The sequence below is a fragment of the Acanthochromis polyacanthus genome, chromosome 19 (assembly GCF_021347895.1).
Source record: "Acanthochromis polyacanthus isolate Apoly-LR-REF ecotype Palm Island chromosome 19, KAUST_Apoly_ChrSc, whole genome shotgun sequence".
NCBI classification, from domain to species: Eukaryota; Metazoa; Chordata; class Actinopteri; family Pomacentridae; genus Acanthochromis; species Acanthochromis polyacanthus.
Genome location: NC_067131.1, coordinates 10,481,288 through 10,502,397, shown reverse-complemented (window position 1 = coordinate 10,502,397; position 21,110 = coordinate 10,481,288). Strand labels below are relative to the sequence as shown.

General features: G+C 38.4%; 1 protein-coding gene and 1 pseudogene across 1 annotated transcript in view; one reads left to right on the top strand and one right to left on the bottom strand.

Moving 5' to 3' along the window:
• The window catches only part of LOC110959311 (disintegrin and metalloproteinase domain-containing protein 11-like), a 37,508-nt gene extending 30,460 nt beyond the window's left edge, over positions 1-7,048 (top strand). The window contains exons 15-26 of the mRNA XM_051939774.1: positions 112-220; positions 482-535; positions 948-1,040; positions 2,017-2,097; positions 2,198-2,248; positions 2,343-2,406; positions 2,590-2,695; positions 2,786-2,905; positions 3,361-3,529; positions 3,646-3,760; positions 4,778-4,868; positions 6,566-7,048. Coding sequence (XP_051795734.1) covers positions 112-220; positions 482-535; positions 948-1,040; positions 2,017-2,097; positions 2,198-2,248; positions 2,343-2,406; positions 2,590-2,695; positions 2,786-2,905; positions 3,361-3,529; positions 3,646-3,760; positions 4,778-4,868; positions 6,566-6,608 — 1,096 coding nt within the window. The 3' untranslated portion in view covers positions 6,609-7,048. The remainder of the gene's footprint in view (positions 1-111; positions 221-481; positions 536-947; positions 1,041-2,016; positions 2,098-2,197; positions 2,249-2,342; positions 2,407-2,589; positions 2,696-2,785; positions 2,906-3,360; positions 3,530-3,645; positions 3,761-4,777; positions 4,869-6,565) is intronic.
• A 149-nt stretch (positions 7,049-7,197) lies between these two features.
• On the bottom strand, positions 7,198-20,249 carry LOC110959312 (endoplasmic reticulum protein SC65-like; annotated as a pseudogene).
• Between the last annotated feature and the right edge of the window lie 861 nt (positions 20,250-21,110).

Below are 21,110 nucleotides of genomic sequence, written 5' to 3'. Positions count from 1 at the left end.
ACTTTGTAAATGTTTAAAAGTTTCTGATTTTTGACTTTGAAGCGAATAAGAAATGGAACACAAGAAGCAAATGTGAGAGTAAATTATTCCTGTTTTTGCCGTATCAATCAGCTACTACCTGCCCAGGAAGTTCTCCCGCTGCAGCATAGATGAGTACCTGCGTTTTCTCCAACAGGGAGGAGGCAGCTGCCTCTTCAACAAGCCCACAAAGGTGAGAGATGTTTGGTTATGAGAGAGGCTCTTCAGAGTGTCTTTTATCACTTTTATGGAGCCAGAAATGTCAGAGCATCTCTGAATTCTCAGTGGAGAATGAATGGCTTCACATTGAGACTGTCAGAAATTCCTAGGCATGTTTATTTATCTTATCTTTGAGCTTAGAGCAACAAACATCAGATCATTAGTTAGTAAAAAATTGCTGCTATTCACAAACCCTGATTATGAAATGCGTATTGTTTGTCTTGTAGCTACTGGACCCTCAGAGTGTGGCAATGGATATGTAGAGCTGGGAGAAGAATGTGACTGTGGATCACTTGTGGTGAGCAAACTCAAAATAACTAATGTCTTTATTGATTTCCTTGCAACACTACATACATCATTTGGCACTAAGCCTGTCTGGGAAAGTTATAACTAAATGACCGGTGATAAATGTTTGTTGTAGGGATGAAAACTATCTGTAACACACATTAAGTTCATTGTGTCTTTAGTCCAGACTAACTTGTGAAAATTTAACTGTGAAAATGTAATGTTATTCCCTGAATCACGGAAAGAAGAAATGTTTTTTGCAAACCAAGAATCTAAGCTGGGAACCCCAAATGTTGCAGCTCTGTCTTTGCACTGTATTGAATTTAACTGTTGTGATGTAATCCATAGTCATATGTGAGTTCAGGATGTCAGGATCAAAAGCAGAACTCTCTATAAATACACTGAGAAACCTCTCTGGCCTGTAGGAGTGTGCTCAGAGGGGAGCCAACTGCTGTAAGAAGTGTACTCTGACCCACAATGCCATGTGCAGCAACGGGCTCTGCTGCAGGGACTGCAAGGTGAGCTGCTTCAGTACATCACACCAAAGTAATCCTCTCCTCCCTCAAGGTCGCTGCACTGGATACAGGCTGTACCTGAAGAAGTGGATGCTGAGCATGGCACATACAGTGGAAAAGCCTCTTAGTACTAAGATGACTACAATTAATATAATGTTTGTGTTGTGTCCGATTTGATGGAGTTGCAGTTGAGAACTGCTGGGACAGGCAAGATTTTCAAGTGATCCAAGAGGAAACTGCACTTCTGCACCTCCTTTTGGTTCTGGTTTCAGGCTATAAAAAAATCTAGCCCGTGACTTTGGCCAATGATGGGTATTTTGAGAGAGAGGGCGTTCATATTGGCTGTTTTACAGATGCAGCTACATTTGTGTGTCCCTTAAGATAGTTGAAAGCTTTATTCAGTGGTGGGTGGGAAATCCTGCAGGAAAAGTTTCTAATACAGCAGCTGCCTACACTGCAAGGCAACCCTCCAAAAGGAAATGGACTCATCAAAACGAGAGTCTGACAATAAAGGCAAAAAAACAACAAAAAAGCTTTTGCATTAACCAGATTCTGTCAAAGACAAAACATTTTACAATTCTTGCCACAATACTGAAGACTATGGTGACTCTGCTTGGATGAGCAGTTAAAAAAAAAAAATCACTTTTTAACAGAAGAAACAAGTATGGAAACAAAACTTTGAAGATATCTATAGTATACTCTTTTTTTCAGTATTACTAACATGATGACAGTGGACATTTCTGAGCTCTCTCCACTTCTATCTATGGTAGTGCTGCTTTCATAGAGGTGCTGGACTTGATTATTATTGCAGTGGGTCTTTAGGTGGAATTTTAAAAAGTAGCCAGGGACTTTAGGACTTCTAAACTGGAGAGGTTGTCGCTGTTCATGTCCCTAATGACTCCGTCTCTTTTGTTTCTCTCTCACTTCTTGTGTTTTCTTTCTACCTTTTTGTCATGTTTTTCGTCTTCCTCTGTTACAGTACGAGCTGAGAGGGGTGACGTGCCGCGATGCTGTGAATGACTGTGACATTCCTGAGACCTGCACAGGAGACTCCAGCCAGGTAAAGAAAAAAAAAGAAGACCCTTTACATGTGTGCATTTATTAATCTGATTTAATAAACATCTGAAAGCCAAACTGACTGAATGTTCTTTCTCTTGCAGTGTCCTCATAACGTCCACAAACTGGATGGTTACACATGTGATGCCGGCCAGGTGAAGCCACATTTAACTTAAATGTTTGCCACTGCCTCTCTTGTTATATATTTCATCATTCGTATATCATCAGTTCCACTCTTTACCTCAACAGGGTCGGTGTTATGGAGGTCGCTGTAAGACCAGAGATGGCCAGTGCAGAACGCTGTGGGGCTACAGTAGGTTTGGATTGGATATTGAGCTGTATTTTTTTGATGTTTCACTGCCCTCTCGTGGCTGCGGTCGGTGATGCTTTTCTCAAGATGTCTAATTTGAAAGTTTAACGGGGGGACTTTGTAGGGAAGATCTTTGTCAGTAAATGCTTTTGGTGACTGGTTTCAGCAGAGTTTGTCTCTTCTCAGACTCAGCCGACAGATTTTGCTATGAGAAGCTGAACGCTGAGGGGACAGAGAAAGGAAACTGTGGTCCAGACTCCAGTGGTCAGGGATGGGTGCAGTGCAACAAACAGTGAGTAAACAGTGAAGATTCATATCAAACCTTTTCTGGATTAACACTGGAGTCTTTATCGTTGCATCTTCTCTTGTTTTCTTGCATCAGAGACGTCCTGTGTGGTTTGCTGCTGTGCACCAACCTGACTGACAGGCCGAGGTTTGGTGAGCTTCAGGGGAAGATCACCAGTTTGACCATCCACCATCAGAACAGATACCTGGACTGTAGGTGAGGCAGCTTTTCTCTGACGGGTGTCTATAGGCTTGAACACTGACAGGATGTTTCTGTATGATCTTGTGGACCCAGTTTAGTTGAATTCAGAATGATGGAATTTCGAAATCCCATGTTTTGCTAATCAAGATCAGGTAATGTAGACTGCCAGATTTGAATTTCTAGTGCTGTACATAGGACTGCATTTAATAATGTAGTCTACTAGTTATGTTAAATTCAACAGGTAGAACAGATGGCATAAGGTCACTTTCTTTATTTGAAGGCACAAGAAACAGCACAATAAAAAAAACACTTCCCCTTCATTTTTCAATTTCTTTTAAACAGTCAGACCCCTCATCTCTGACCCACAATGGATAAATACAAACAATATGGTCACAATAAATACATGTTTTAAATCATGTAAAAGCTAAATGTCAAATAGTTAACAAAATGAGGGCCAATCTGACCTACAGAGGTGGTCATGCAGTGCTGGATGATGGATTGGATCTGGGCTACGTGGAGGACGGGACGCCATGCGGACCGAACATGATGTGTTTGGAACGCCGCTGCCTCCCCGTCACCACCTTCAATCTCAGCATCTGTCCAGGTTCCTCGTCCTCACGCATCTGCTCCCACCACGGGGTGAGTCCATGTCTGCTGTCTGCTACGCCTCAGGATATGTTTTGTGGAGCTTTACGGCTTATGGAGAGATCATATCTTGGTTGCATGCGCTCATGTTTTCCCTTTGTGTCCTGCAGACTTGCAGTAATGAGGTGAAGTGTATCTGTGATCCAGACTACACCGGGAAGGACTGCAGTGTGTTCGACCCGATCCCCACCCCGACTCCGCTAGAAGGCCCAGAGAAGTACAGAGGTAACCACACCGAGCAGCTCAGTCCTTTTCATCAGACAGCCACCACGGCTCATCTGTAAAATACCTTTTTTGACAACGAAAAATATGAACAAAATCAAGAGAACTTAGAAAGTTTGAAAGTATGAAATGATAGTGATCTTTCTGGTATAGTGTGTTGGTTCACTATCTTTATGGCTTTTGACCTCTTAAAGCAAAGACACATGTAATTATATCTATATTTTCATCATGAGCATTTTGTTGTACAGCTTTGAAAGGAGTGTTGTAGCATCTATCCTTATTTTCTGTGTTATGTATAATCACATATTGAGGTATGTAAAAAGTAATCCCTGTGAGACAAAAGATCAGTCTTTCAACAGCTTTGAATAATTAGTTTTCTGTGTTTTTTTTTTTTTTTTTTTTTTACTCAATCTCTTTATATTGTCTTCTGCTTCAGGAGCGGCTCACATAGTATTGAATATGTGTCACTTAGAAGATTCCTTAAGAGCAGGTTTAAAGTTCAGTGTGGTAGCTCTGTGCTTCTCTCTTCCCAACTCCCGGATAAACGAAAATCAGCAAATAGGTGGAGCATAAGTGGAGCTGAGGCGGATCAGCTCCAAGTATGAATGGATTTGACAGGTTGCCATATCACGTCAAGAACAAGAAATTATGTTACTTCGTAGATTCACGGTTTCTGTACTTCCATACTGGAAAGAGGATGACTTGGCGCTCACAAGTGAAGACTTCCAAAAGCCAGCCAATCAGAATAAGATGTGCTTTTTAGCAAGGGGGCCCTTAAAGAGACAAAGGCTGAAACTGCTTGTTTCTGAGTGGCCAGTTTGACATAAATAATAACAAAAAAGATATAAAATTGGAAATCCACATATTCTTGTTGAAGTTTTACGGCGCATTAAAACTGAAATGTCACACAAAACATAAAAAGTGTAACCACACATAGTGCCAAGTGTTGGTTCTCAGCTCTCTCACACATGCTGTTTTACTTTATTTTCCCCTGACTGGCTAACTCCTTCACTCCCACAGGTCCCAGCGGCACCAATATCATAATAGGCTCAGTTGCTGGTGCAATTCTGCTGGCAGCGATAGTCCTGGGGGGAACTGGCTGGGGATTTAAGTAAGAGCTCTGGCATGCCTCCGTGTGTGTGTGTCGCTCTGTCAGCTAACACAGCTTGCTGCTCAACGCTCCTCTGCTTGCTGTCTGATCCACACTCACAACCAGAGACTTGATTCTTGACACTGGTGGGCGTGCAGTAGATGGTTCGCCATCTGCGGGTTTGTCGAGGAGCTCGGCATGAATCATGGCACTTATTAACCTTCACTCGCACTTTTGGCTCGGAAGCTGTTAAATGACACTTGAGATGATTGGCAGGTGTTTAAACTGTGCGTAATGAATATTTATTCAGTTTGGTATAAGACTAATCTTTTATTTAGAGCCGGGTTCTGCTCGAGGTTTTTTTCCCTGTTAAAAGGGTGTTTTCTTTGCCACTGTCGCCTTTGGGCTTGCTCTGGGGGTCAGGCATATGGGTTCTGTAAAGCGTCTTGAGACGATTTGACTGTAATTGACGCTATATAAATAAAATTGAATTGAATTATTTAGTGAGTTAATTAATGGATTCGTTAGTAATTTATATAATTTATTTAAAAACAATACTTCTTCTAGCCTCATAATTGGTAATATTTTCTAATTTCCCCTCAATGATACTAAACTGAGCATCTTTTGGGTTTTGAAGAAATCCTTTGAGAACTCATGGAAACTTAGGATGGACATTTTTATCTTTATGCTCCGAACTATGATTTAAGTTCATCAAGGATATTTTTTAATTAATATTAGTTGGAGCTCTTTGCAAGCATTTTTGAAGGCAAATATTCTTAGACAGAAGTTCCTTTAGTCACCTGATGAGTTATGATGGCTGATATTCCCTGTTTCTTTACATTAAACTGATCCTAACTGATAGATAATGAAAATTAGTTGAAGCTCTTCACTGGACAAATGTTGACGCTGCTGTAAATTCTCACACCACATAGAACGAAACCAATCAAAGTGTTTGTATACTCTGTACCCTTCAAGATAGAACTCTGCTTATTTTGCACATCAGTGTGAGTTCACAGGTTTTAGTTGGTGCTAAATTCCACACAAAAAGTTGCTGAGGCCTTTTGTGGCTCCAAAGGAAGTCGCGTGAAGTCTGATTGATTGAAATCAGACTGGCATTATGTTATTTGAGTCAGTGTTGGCTGTGACTGAAGACTATATAGATCACAAGAAGTGAGTCTTCCAGAGCTCTGCAGAATAAACTACATCAGCTGCTTCTAGCATTATGTCAATCATCAGACTGACAGTGTTACAGGAGGGATTTTGTTTTTCTTTCGGTGCCGAATCTCAAATAGAAAAAAACATTTCCATGTTCCACTCTGCATGGCTGGATTTGACTCCAGATCTTCTTTGTTTTGTTTTATTCACTCCACTATTGCTGCTTTGCTCATGCTAGCTTTGCTGTGGCATGCCTGCAGCATGCAAAGTAACAAATATGCTTGTCTTCAACTCCAATCTTTCGCGTTCATCTCATAATGGTAGCTTGTATGATGGCATCAGATCCACCTGACAGTGCAGCAGCAGCTTCTTTGGTAGTCGAGTTTAGCGTGTGAGTAGCAAAAAGATAAAGATGGGCGGTCTTTCCAAAGCTTGTTTACTGCTTTGCTTTTACGGCTGTGTGCATGTTTTTTTTTCTCACGCTACCCTTCACTCACACAAAACGGTATAATCTCACTGTACATCTTTTTTTTTTTTTTTTTTTCTTGTTGCTGCCGATCCAGAAACATCCGAAAAGGAAGGTACGATCCCGCCTTTCAGTCCTGATCTCAACACACGGACATTATCAGTCTTCATGCATAATGCCATCTGTTTTATAAGAACAAACACAGCTGTCATCTGCTTCTTTATCCTTATTTTTCATCTCTCACACATTTTTTAAAAATTTTAATATGCATTTGTATCGGGACACACACATATAGCATGAAATAATGCTACATATCACAGCATTTTTATAGGCTATAGTAGTTTGCAATACCTGTCTATGTATTATTTATGATACACAAAAGTCTCTGAATTATATCCTCCATGTGCAACAGCTCATATTTTGGCAAACATAATTGTGTCCCCTAGTTTGCACTATTTTTAATTCTTCTGTGTGCCTCTTTACTGAGTTGGCTGCCATTTATAGAAGATAGCTGCTGTGTTTACTTTGTATTGTTCATTTCATAAGACTTTCAGTAATAAAAGGTGAGCTTCTCTTCCAAGTTTTCGTTTATTTTCATTATTATTTTATGCTTTTCATTAGAGCTTCAGTGATTAGTCGATTAATCAACCGGAAATGAATTGGCAGCTGTTGAACATTCATCAGTAACATCATTTTTCAGACAAACATACAAGCATTTACATTTCCATCTCCTCGGATGCATTTGTTTTGCTGTACTTTACAGTAAACTAAATTGCCTATATTTGGTTTTTGGTCAGTAAGTTGGGCTAAACAAGAATCTAATGGACATTTTTTGCTGTTTTCAGGTGTTTTGATTGAACAAATAATCTTAGAATTACATTGCTTCCCTAATCTGCTTTAGTCTTTTCCATGTTTCATTCAGCTTTTCAGTCTCTTACATATTTTTTTTTTCTTCTCTCACCTCTTTATCTGCCTCCTCTGTCTTCTTTCTCCACTTCTGTTTCCAGATCTGCGGGAGTCTGAGTCGCGTCTCTCTGCTTCCCTTTCTTCTTTACACTGTGTGCAGTCCACTCTGAGGAGACCGAACAAAGATGTCTTCCACTTCCGAGCCCTCTAACCTTTTCGGTTTCCTTTTCTGATCTTGTTGCTCCACCTACACTTACTCCTTCTGGACAGTAAATCGGTGGTTAAAAAAAAAAAAAAAAAAAAGCTCTGAGGACACACCATCTATCATTACTGCTGTCAGGGATTTTCTGGTTTCAGAGTTGCTGTTGGTGGCATCGCCTCCTGTTTCAGGCACACCTTCATATTTCCTTCATCTTTGTGGTGTTGTAATTCATTTGATGGACTGATTGGTAGTTTTTATCTGAACAGAGACTTTAGTCTTCTGCTGTATCGACTGTTATTATGCTTTTACCCCTTTAAGTGACGTGACAGAGAAAGGCCATACACTTCTCCCAAGGAACCCTTCTGTTAATACACATTTACCATATTTAACCTCATGGAGAGCACAACCACCTCCTCTCAGTAGTGTGACTTTAACTGCAATAGAAGAGTATAAATATCACCAAATACTGAATGTTGACATTTTGTCCGTGTAGGTGAAGGTTAGTTTTGTTTGCTAGACTTTACATTCCACAGTAACAGCCATAATTTCTCCTTTTATGCTGCCTTTCCTTTTTGAGAAAGTAGTCCTAGGTCCTAAGTCAGTGCTTTTACATAATATGCGTTAATGTATGAATGTATAGTTGAAGCCTGCAGGGAAGCTTGTTAAGTCGCTGTGCTGATGACATGCGAAAACTTTGTACTTTACTCCGGCCAAGCTGGACAGACGGCACTTGTACGCACTGAATGTTTTATCCTGCTGTATGATATGTAATCCGTATACAAACTATATGCATACGAGTATGCTGAACATGGGTGCTGTTGTATATAGTGTTCTGACTCATTTAGACAGCAGTGACTCACTGCCGCTCTGAATGGAAGCACAAGTCTGGAGAGAGAAGACTCCTCCTGCCTGAAACTGCTTTTTTTTTTTTTTTTCTTTTTAGATTTAATTCGTAAAAAAGATTCAAATCTTTGCATTTTAGAGAAATCTGAGCTCCTTTAGGTATCCAGAATTATCGCAGGATGCAGAGAACAATGTGTGTGCTGTGTTTCATACATGCCTCCTGAGAGATTTTTAAGCTGGAAAATTCTAACACAGATTTCTTGATTTATCACAAGAGTCATCCATAAAAATATTTTGGCTTCTGTGTACTCAGCCAATGAGGAAATTGTAGAAATAGCAAAAGTTAGATTTCAAATATGCTGTATCACCAAATGGCTTCAGGTTATTTAATTCTGACTGAGCAAAGTCACATAAGGAATAAATATGTACATTTAAAATAGAATATCAGAAATATTACTGTTTTTTAGGGTAAAGAAACAAACATTCATCAAAAAGCTCTCATTTCTGTAGCTTTATGAGCAAGACTTTGTCCATTTATCCTCTCTGCACATCAGAGAGCTGAATCAGGTTTTGAGGATTACATGCTTGTGGTTGTTGTATATGAAGCCACACAAGTGTGCAAAGAAGTGATCCAAGTTACACTGCCAGTCAACCTACAGCAGCATTAAAGCAATATGTTGACATTTTGAGTTCAGGTCTATCACACAAACCTCTCAGCCTTTGACATGAGTGAATAAAAACACTGCATTTATTCAAAGAATTGCTTTTTTGTCAACAAAATGGTGACTTTGCTCAGATTTCTAGCAGCATATGAGGTTATCCTCTCACAATTTGTCACCACGGGCTAAATTTAAAATGTCAGCATATCCCTTTAATCATAGTTGAAGTCTTTATTCCGTATACACTGTATAAATCTATGAAAATACTCAAGGACAGACTTGGCTGAAAGCTCAGGTCACGCTGTGTTTACTGCCACTGTTTGTGATCACACGTCGTAGTTGGACTCATTTAAAAGGATTTTGGCACCATTTACTACGGAAGTCAACATTGTCTCGTCTTAGGTAACCAGTACTGACTTTCAGTGTAAATACTCATATTCCTGTGTATTAAAATGCTTATTAAACATATCTGAGTACCAGTGACTGTGTGATTATGGGATGCACTCAGGATGTGTAAATCCAGATATAAAGAGGACAGTAGTTCTGCAGGATGTTTTTTCTGCATGAGAATATCGAGTTTGTTGGCTGGTGACCTCTTAAAACTAAGAAAAGTGTACTTGTATCAACTTGCTTTATTGAAATAATTAACATGGACCTGAAGAGAACATACGATTACCTTACAAAATATTTGAAAATTATTTTTAAAGTCAGAATTTTGTGTTGTAGAAATATGCTGTCTTCATGAACTCCAAGGCTCCAAAGGTTTATCTGTTGAAACTGCTGATATAATGAATCCAAAAGTGGTTAAAAAAAACAACAACTATATAACAACTAATACATATATATATTGGATGTACAAATGAAACTAAATGATTCTTTATAGTAAAACTAACTGAATTTGCTGTGTTCTAGTTACTACTTGACACTGACCTCTAATTATTTTGCCTGTAATGCAGTGCTGGAAAGTACATTAACTCGAGCGCTGTAGCTTTTTGCTACTTTATGCCTATAAATCAGTACAGTTCAGCAGCAAACATTGTAAATATAACTATCTGGTAACTTCAAATATGAGTTACTTTGCAGATTTAATTCTATAATACAAAAAGCTACAAATAAATGATTTAAAATGAAAGATTAATAACAGTCCTTATTGATCCTTAGGGAGAAATTCACAAGCAGCGTGAAGTATATAAAGCAGTGAAATCACATTCACAAGCTCCAACATTACGATGAACATATTAATGTATCAATAGTTTATAATCTCCGAATATGCATGATTGTGAAACGTGCCGTTCTAAATATTGAGTACTTTTGGGACATTAAGTCTATTTTGATGCTAGTAATTTGGTACTCATGCTTAATTAGAAACTCAAATGTTTGGCTGAAACGTGCAAGATTACTACACATCAGTATTGGGACTTTTACTTAAGTTTAAGGTCGCAGTTCTTCTTGTACTTCTCTATTTGTAATCTCAATGAGAAGCTGATTATATTTAACAGTAATAGCAGCGTATGATTTTAATAAATTTGGGATTTTTGATCTATCTGTTCATTAATTTGGTCCAGATTGAAATATTTCAACAACTACTGGATGGATTCTGTGAAAATGTTTACAAATACTGATGGTTCTTAATGTGATGAGTTCATACATAGTCGTACAATGGGATGCTGCCTCTGTCTGTTTTTTTTTTTTCTCACCTTAATTACTTTCATCTCTGTCATTTTTCTTATCTTTATCACTAGTGGTGCAACGGATCACTAAACTCACGGATCGGATCGGTCCTCGGATCAAGAGTCACAGATCGGATCGTTTTTCGGATCAGCAAAAAGCAAAAAAAAAAACAAATAAACATACGTTTTGTCTGTTTATTATTAGATGGCACTTCAAATGTGTGGACTGTCCACTATCATATGGCTTTCTTATGCCATAGTGCCTACACACCGTCGCGGTTTTGTCCGCTGACCTCTTTCCTTCGTCGTCATATTTGACAGGGAAACCAAAATGCTCCCATAGAGGGGATTTAAGTGTCACGGGGCGTTCAAGCTCCTCCTTTCCTTTGCGGACAGAGCATAACTTTTTTTTTTGTTTTCAGAAATCGATACGCGGGTCACTTGTGTGCCAAACCGATGATGTCGATACGAACGGATCACGGATCAATGATGATCCGTTGCACCACTATTTATCACTAACTATAGAATGTGTTATTTGCAAACACTTCATTCAAAAGAACAAATCATTAAGTTGAGCAAACTGGTCTGAGCCACTGCCTGAAATATTATGTCTTTTGCCTTTAGCAGTCATTATTTTCACACTCAATCACAAGCATTTGCTGATATTTTCACCTTTTAAAATGTAGTAACAAATGTTTTCACGTCATTTGATCGTGGCGTCACGTGAAAAGCGTCGGTTGGAATCTGGACAAAGCAAGTATTATTCTCAATTGGTGGTCTGATTATTTCAGTTCCATTAACAGTAAATTAATATCTTTACATTTTACAGAGCTCTCTCTTTAAAGCAGTTTATAAATAAGGATCTTGGTAAATAAATTGTTTGATAAGTTATTAGCCTTCACCTGTTCCACTGAAGAGTTAACTTGAAACTGGCTTGTATTTCTTCCTACTTCAGATTCTCAGATTTGTAAATGTTTATAAATATTTGTTTAAAGTTAATGATGTTTCTTCAGGCTTGGTTAAAGACTGGAGCAAGATCTGTGCATCTGTGTCTTGTGTATCTCATATTTAGGGCACAGAGAAACTTTATTCAGTCTGTACAGTCCAGCATTTGACACTGAAACTAACTTTCTAATTACTTTTCAAGTTTTTATGATGACAGTTCAGGAGTTAAATGGTACCCCTATAATACTAGTAGTCTCTAACATACACTAAAGATTGATAGAGAGTTTGGAAGTATTTTTAATTGTGGAAAATAGTTTTTCACATAAATTACTTAGCGCCTTCGGGACATAATTATTGATGCATGGCAAAACCAGTGAGTCAACTAGCAATAAAAACATTACTGGTATCTGTCATTATTGACTCTCCTCCCCTGCTACTGGTTTTCTCCCCTTAAGAGAAATGAATCAAACCAAAAAAATGTTGTTTACAGGCGTTACCTGGTAAAATCTGCAGCTCTCCCTGACACACATGTACAAGCACGTCTGTAGTGTGGAGAAAAAATGAAAATGGTTATTACTGACTTTCTTTTATTTTTTACAAACACGGAATTGATGGATCAAAACAAAATAATTAACCAACTTTCAAAGACACTGAGGAAGCACAACTGGAACTGAAAATACCTGCACTTCTGATTACTGATCCTGAATTTACTCATTGTTACAGACCCTGACATTTTCTCCTCCACTGCAGAATAAATCCTCACTTTCAGCTCTCTTCACACGTCCGACTCTCCAGCGTCCCCTTTGCCTTTTGGCTGCTTCCAGTTAGCGTAGAAAGATTCCTCGTAGTCTCCAGTACCTTCAAACTCAACATCAGGAGACTCTGGGGCCAAAAGTGCAGCTTCCTCTGCTCCAAGAAAATCCTGGAAAAACAAATAAGACAATTATTAAAAGATGTTAAACTGTACTAGAACAATTTTCTGGAAGGGTTTTACACAGATTGTTCATACACATTACACTGATTAGATGATTATAGGACACATGAAATCAGTATTTTGACACCTTTCTCTTTATTTTGTTCCTTAAGAGGGGAGGCACTGCTAAAATAAATTCCAAAAACAAAGTATTATCTTCGTATATGCTGTACAGGATGTCACTGTTCTTGTTTTAATAAGTACAGTAACAAAGAATGTAAAGGTTTATTCTTACCTCATCACTCATCTTTAAATACTTTTCTGCAAATGTCAGCATCTGCTTTTGAGTGACGGTCTGATCGTAGTGTCTGTAAGCCTCCTGTTGAAACAGAGCGAGATCGTCGAGACACGTCAGGAGCTGAATTAACAAGAATAACAAACTGATGATGTGCAGCTATTACAGTATAATGTCCCAGTTTGTGCTCAGTACTGGCTTTCAGAAGACACTGAAAGAGATGTTAAAGTATAAACACATTTCCAAAAATATTGAACAGTGTGGGGAAAAAAAGTTAAATGTTTTTGTAGTTTAATTCAAAAAGCTAAACTTTCATATTTTATATTCATTACATATCGTCAGATATTTCAAGTGCTTTTTTGTTTTAATATTGAGGATAATGGCTTATAGCGCATGAAAATCAGACATTCAGTATCTCAAATTAATAGAATATTTCTTTGTAAATTATAAAAAGGATTTAAAATACAAAAATATCCATTAAACTTCTGAAAAGTGTGTATATACCGACCTAGACAATATTAAACTTTTTCATGATGTTTTGTATTTTTAATATGCACTCGTATGTGAAATCCTTTAACAGCACTTTTTTTTACATTTCACTGCATGCTTTGGCACAGATCAGGGTCCAAACGAGACGGATCACGATGTGAGCTTTCATCCCAAAGGAGTAGAATTGTGTCTATGTAGATCATGTTAAACTGCTTAAAGAATAGTAGCAGTAAAATATATAATTATTGTGTGAAGGCACTGGATAGGATAAATGAGAAAGTAATTGTTGTTCTTATTGGGACTCTTGCAGACACATTTTGCTTGTCTATTTTTACTTGTCAGTGACTTTCTACCTCCTTTGGAATATCTTCAGATCTGTTCCAGTAGATATAATACCAAGGTTTTGGTTTTGTAGTGAATGTTAATATCGAGACATAGTTTTTGTCTCACCCTCCTGGGTGTGAAGTGGTCCGTCTGAAGGCCCCACTCTTCACTGTAGGCTTTATAATACCGCAGGTTCTGCTTCATGACCTGGTCTTCTGGTTCAAACAAGAAGTAGCTGTAGACGCACGGCACGGCACTGCGGCCGTCGTTCACTGGTTACAGGACAGATGGCAAATATACAGATTTTAACAGCAGGATTCATATTCAAGCGTTTGTCAGATGCTCAGACAGTATGTGCAGTTAAATGTAAAGTTACTGTTCCACAAGGCAATGAGACACTAGAAATATAGCATTCTTTAAAAATGATAGATGTTAAGTAGAGGTTGTAAAGCTAAAGTGGAGATGGAAGGGAGTCATAAAGAATACTAATAAGTATCTGTGATGGGAAAACTCAGCTGGCAGTGAACTTACATTTGTAATAGGCGTACTGGAGGTGGTGGTAAACTGTGGCCACAAACTTCTCAACAAAATATCCACCAATGTTGGGCATCAGGTTTCCTTCACACTTTAGTTTGCACCTTAATACGTCGACATAGACGTCTGTTGAACAGCAGATGAGAGAATATTTATTTAGAATATCTGATACGATGATGATATGAATGAATGTTATTCTTAAAGCACAGTTCAATAATGTGGTAAAATGATTTACTTAAGGCACAAAGACACTGAGTCAGGCTATAACTGAGACTCCAAAAGAAATAAAAGATCCAGAAAATCATCAAGAATGTTAACCAATTTCAGAACAAAAAAGTAGGATTTTTAGCAAGTGAACAAGTAGAAAAAGACTACATACAGATATACATACAGCAGAATAAAAATCATTTAATCAAAAAAATAATAATACAAAAATGGTACAATGTGACTAAAGTGCACAAATTGTTGTAGGAACATTAAAACTGATTGACTAAACAGAAAAATACAAAAGATAACAAAATCATAATGTAAATATAAAGTATAAAATAAAATAGTAAAACAATTACATGTTTTAAGCAATTAAAATGAACTGAATGAAAATCCAAGTTTCATAAAAGTACAGAGGGTTTATACACACGTGGACAAAATTGTTGGTACCCCTCAGTTAAAGAAGGAAAAACCCACAATTCTCACTGAAATCACTTGAAACTCACAAAAGTAACAATAAATAAAAATTTATTGAAAATTAAATAATCAAAAACAGCCATTACTTTTGAATTGTTGATTAACATAATTATTTAAAAAAACAAACTAATGAAACAGGCCTGGACAAAAATGATGGTACCTCTATAAAAGATTGAAAACTATTTGACCAGAGTGACATGATTAACTCAGGTGTGTCATTTAATTGACATCACAGGTGTTTCCAAACTCATAATCAGTCAGTCTGCCTATTTAAAGGGAGACAAGTAGTCACCCTGCTGTTTGGTGAAAAGGTGTGTACCACACTGAACATGGACAACAGAAAGCGAAGGAGAGAATTGTCCCAGGACATCCGAAAAAAAATTATAGACAAACATCTTAAAGGTAAAGGCTATAAGACCATCTCTAAACAGCTTGAAGTTCCTGTGACAACAGTGGCTCATATTATTCAGAAGTTCAAGACCCACGGGACAGTAGCCAACCTCCCTGGACGTGGCCGCAAGAGGAAAATTGATGACAAATTGAAGAGACGGATCGTTCGAATTGTATCCAAAGAGCCCAGAGCAACCTCCAAAGAAATTAAAGGTGAACTCCAAGGCCAAGCTACATCAGTGTCAGATCGCACCATTCCTCATTGTTTGAGCCAAAGTGGACTTCATGGGAGACGACCAAGGAAGACACCACTGCTGAAAAAAACTCATAAAAAAGCCAGACTGGAATTTGCAAAAATGCATGTTGACAAGCCACAAAGCTTCTGGGAGAATGTCCTTTGGACAGATGAGACCAAACTGGAGCTTTTTGGTAAGGCACATCAACTCTATGTTCATAGACTCAAAAACCAAGCATACGAAGAAAAGAACACTGTCCCTACGGTGAAACATGGAGGAGGCTCAGTAATGTTTTGGGGCTGCTTTGCTGCATCTGGCACAGGGTGTCTTGAAAGTGTGCAAGGTACAATGAAATCTGAAGACTATCAAGGCATTCTGGAGAGAAATGTGCTGCCTTGTGTCAGAAAGCTTGGTCTCAGTCGCAGGTCATGGGTCTTCCAACAGGACAACGATCCAAAACACACAGCCAAAAACACCCAAGAATGGCTGAGAGAAAAGCGTTGGACTATTCTAAAGTGGCCTTCAATGAGCCCAGATCTGAATCCCATTGAACATATGTGGAAGGAGCTGAAACATGCCATTTGGAGAAGACACCCATCAAACCTGAGACAACTGGAGCTGTTTGCTCATGAGGAGTGGGCCAAAATACCTGTTGACAGCTGCAGAACGCTCATTGACAAATACAGAAATCGTTTAATTGCAGTGATTGCCTCAAAAGGTTGTGCAACAAAATATTAAGTTATGGGTACCATCATTTTTGTCCAGCCCTATTTTATTAGTTTGTTTTTTAAATAATTATGTTAATCAACAATTCAAAAGTGATGGCTGATTTTGATTATTTAATTTTTAATAAATTTTTATTTATTGTTACTTTTGTGAGTTTCAAGTGATTTCAGTGAGAATTGTGGGTTTTTCCTTCTTTAACTGAGGGGTACCAACAATTTTGTCCACATGTGTAAGTATAACTGATTATAGAAAAGCAGTGAAAAAAGAAACTGTCTTAAGCGTACTTTTAAAAATGAATAATATCTACATTTCAAGGGGAGCTGGTTAAAGCGGCATAAAGATTAAACATCACCTTGTTTGATCTCAACTCTGGGCTCCACTAACTGATCAGTCATTGCAGATCTGAGAGACCTTAAATTCTTTTATTCAGCAAACACATCTGTGATATATTTGGGAGTCTTACGATATAATACCAAAAATAACTTTTCGGTTCTCCACCAACACCATGATGTATTTAGCAGTTTCAGTATCTCATGGATGCTTGTTTGTGTTGCCTGTGTGTACTAATACTGTAGTCATATCCAATACTCTGCACTGACCTGCTATGACAGCATAGAAGTCCCTGTCTGCTGAAAGTTGACTGATGTCCTCACAGTCAGACTGACAGAGGTCGTACTCCTGCAGGTAGAGCTTTAAAGTTTCCTCCAACTGCTCAACGCTGCTGCTGTAGTCGCCTGAACTGATGAGTTTCACTCCCTTAAGAAAAGAGGCCTGGAAAAAGAAATGACAGACATCAGTTACTGACTGATAGAAAACAGCTCTGATGTGGCAACAACATTTATAATGTTGTTACTCTGCCAAAAGTCTTGAACTCTATACAGTCTGAATATAGTTAAGGGCTATTTACTGTATAATACAGGGTGACACAAAAAAGGGAACTTAACAATCCAATAAAACCAAGAGTGATGGAAGAAAAATATTTTATTCATAGTAATTGAAACCTTAAAACATGCCATTTAAGGAACTATGATGGAATTTTCATTTTTTAAAAATTGCTTCCTGTAGATGGCGTCCTCCTGTACGAACGCATTCTTGAAATCTACCTGGGGCTATCTCGAGTAAAGTGTACACAACTCGACCAAGAACTCTGGATGAGTTAAAACAGAGAATTCAGGATGAAATTCACAGTATCCCAGCTGAGATGTTGCAGCGGTCAATGAGGACTCAACAGCAGATTTCAAGAATGCGTTCGTACAGGAGGACGCCATCTACAGGAAGTAATTTTAAAAAAAAAAAGAAAATTACATCATTGCTTGAACAAAAATGGCTCAGAAGAGTTTAATTAAAGAGCTGATATCTAGCCATTTTCCATGGTTTTCTTGATAACCAAAATCACTTCAGTTCTTACAACCAGTTACAACCTGTTACGACAATAGCGATGGCATTTAACTGGCTTTAGTTGACCTTAATAAATGTACTCACAGATTTTCAGGGATGTTCAGGTCAGGTAAGGGCTGCTTCAAAAGCTTTAACTTGTCTTTCTTGTTGTAATTAAGTGTGGATTTTGGATCTGCTTTTCTTCTGCATTTGCATCCACAAATGAGCTGATATTTAGTGGAGCCCACACTTCACTCTGTTTTAACCATTTCCAAAGTAACTGGATTATCCAGATGTTGCTCTGTGCACTCCAGATGCTGACTTACACAGTGAGATTGTAGGTGAGGTTTCTGTCTGATGATTCTTCCATATTTGAGTCTGTTTGTCCATCAGGGCTTGCAGTGTCAGCTGATCTCCTTTACAGTCATATGTGGGTTTTACTTTAAGCCCAGCACACGTACAGATGAATATTTTCTTGTTCATACACATTGTTCTAACAGTTCTCTTTTAACATTATTTCCTAATGACATTTCAAGCTGGAGGAACTTTGATTTATTTTTTTTAAATGTCTCTCCCTGCTTTATTGGAGTGAGCCTTTGTTGTTGAGTGTCACCACAAGATCTTCAGAGCTGGGAGCTGTCACCTGATTACATTTGCAGAGCTTTATAAATCCAGACAGTCCACAATGAGTTTTAAGTCCAAATGAGTAAATTATAGCCTGACAAATTAATGAATTTTTGGGACTTCACAAACTTTTGCATATGGCACCATTAATGCAGATTTTCCGCAGCTTTTTAGTCACTGAAATGAAAGGTTAGGTGCAATAACATTTCAAGAAAGTCTAGTTGTTGGTGTCTGTCTGCTGCTTTTTTGTTTTCATTTCCACAGTTTACAAAATGTACAGTTTGTCCACATGGCTGCATTTCCTGTGACAATATAACAGGATGGTTCAAAAGAAGGACAGTGTCTGAGCTCTTTTCACCTCATAAGGCCGTTCCTCGTGGTCGATAAGGAAGCCGCTCAGGTCGTACTGGTTCTTGTACTCCTCCATCAGCTGCTGCATCTCCTGATCCTCTGGGTTCCTCTGGAGGAAGGTGAAGGCACATGGGACAGCCTGCTGCAGGTTGTTCAGCTGTACACAGATTAAAAGAAGACTAGTGGCACGTGGTGCAGATGGGTCTTTGGTGGTTTCTTCTGTGATTTAAGTTAAACTGAAGACTTTTGTTCAATGAAGGAGCCAGAATTATCCAGGAATATTTACTTTCTGCTCACAGCTGGGTGCTGTTTCTGGTAGATATGAAAACTTGTGGCCTGTGAAATGCACAAGGTAGATTTTTACTGCGATTATTTGTATGTCATTGTTAGACAGTTTTAAATAAGAGAGAAAAATCTGGGGGAACATCAGTTTTTAAAAATGGTTGTCTCTGTTTTAATATCAGGTCCAACAAGACTTAACTGATGCCATAGACCTTGATTTGTTTTCTCACTTAAAATCTTCATCTTTCCTATTCGAGTCAGTGAACTTTGTAGGTCCAGTTGAAGCCATCCTGTTATTTTTCTTATATATATATATTTGGTCAGTAACCTGCATAAATCTGTATTTCATTTTGCCAGCCAGGCCATTAAGTTCTACTTTAATTTTATAGGAACCTAGGAGAGGATAATGAAAGAATGTCTGTGATTTATTCATGCTAAAGATTAATCTGACCTTTGAGTGAGCAGAGTGCAGGTATCTGTAGACAGATCTTTTGTTGAAATCCTCCAGGATCTCTCTGCCTGGAGGAGGCAGCTGCAGCACGGGGAAATGCGCTCTGCACTTCTTCAGACAGGACGCTCTCATCATAACGTGCCAGAAGACGCGCAGATCCGTGTCAGTAGTAAAGACAGGTTCGTCATATTCGCTCCTGTTACAGTGGAAAACACAGAACCTCACGCTGTCTCTCAGAAACCGGTGCAAACGCAGACTTAACTCCAAGTAACGGATCGATTCCGTCCAGTTTCCTGCTGCGTAATTGTCCAGCGCCTTTCCATACGCAGCAGTGAGCGGCATGAGCTCTTCATTGGGAAAATTCCTGAAATTGTAGTTTTCATACTGTGCTGCTGACATAAAAACAAAGGTCACACAGAGCAGTATAAACAGCGAGTCTCCTTTTGCGCACGATGTAACCATGATAAGATAACATATCTCCTGCTTCTGTCTCCTCCTGCTGCCTCAGTGTCTGGTCGGTGGTCTGCTGAAGCGCTTAGGGGTCTGTGGGAATTCCAGGATTGGGCCTTTTAGAGGTTACCGTCTCAAGTTTCTCAGTGCAGACCCACAGCTGTCACTGAGGCTGCTGCGCTTCTTTATTTGGCTTAAGAATAGGCGTGCGTAAAAGTGAGCGCTTGTGCGTACTTCGGCACGGGGTTGGTTGGTGCCAGCAGGGGGTCTCAGTGCAGGTTTGGTTACACTAACAAACCAGCCAGAGATGAGTTTTTGTGTTGTTATTCATCCCAGACTTAGAGATAAAACTGCATAATTGTTGTAAATCTTCCAAAACAGAATAATAAAGCTGGTTTTCCTTTATTTAGACAAGTAATTTAATTAAATGTTCCAGTCTTCCGTTCTCTTAAAATGTACCCCTACATGCTGCTGTAGTTCTGTAAAGTTTGGCCATCATCTTTCCTTGAGATTTTTTGACAATACAAAGGAAGTGAACACAATGGGAGGTGGACGTTGTTGTAACTTCACGGCATTAATGAAAAAGCTCAAACTCTTGAGGCTCTCGGGCTACTTTACGGCTCATAGAGGCAGATCCAGAGAGGCGGATCTCTGCTCGCTCTGCTCTGTCTGCCCGCAGCTGTATACAGCGGTGCTCAGGAGTCAAGCCCACTGAAACAAAAGAAGAGTTTGCTTTCAAAATAAAAGCGAGAAAATGGCATTGTCAGGTATCCGGTTATGTGGTATATGGTTAGACTCAAAGAAGACCTTAGTGACCTTAAAGCAGGCATATAGTGAAAGACAGAATACTTATTGACATATTGTCTACTAGAAAAAACATTTTGAAGGTTTTGAGCTTGTATCTGAAAGTAATGAGCAGTAAAAAAAATGTAAGTAAAAATAATGAATTATAAACTGTGATAATCCAGCAAAATATTGTAAAAATAATGTAAAAAAATAGTCTCTCAAAATATATCAATTTTCTAAAATGAAAAAAAATATATATATTTTCAGCATTAATTTGTATTTGCTGTCTTTTTAATGTTGGATAAAAAAATACTTGCATGTACAAATAATCCAATACTTATAGCTATTATAGACTAATGGCAAAAAAACATTCTTTCAACATTTCTGTTGTGGAAACTTCTGTAATGAAAGAAATACTAAGAAACTAAATAGCTGTCATTTAATAACATGCATGGAAAATTACAGTATTTAATTTTAGACGTATTTACAGTATTAAACATGACTA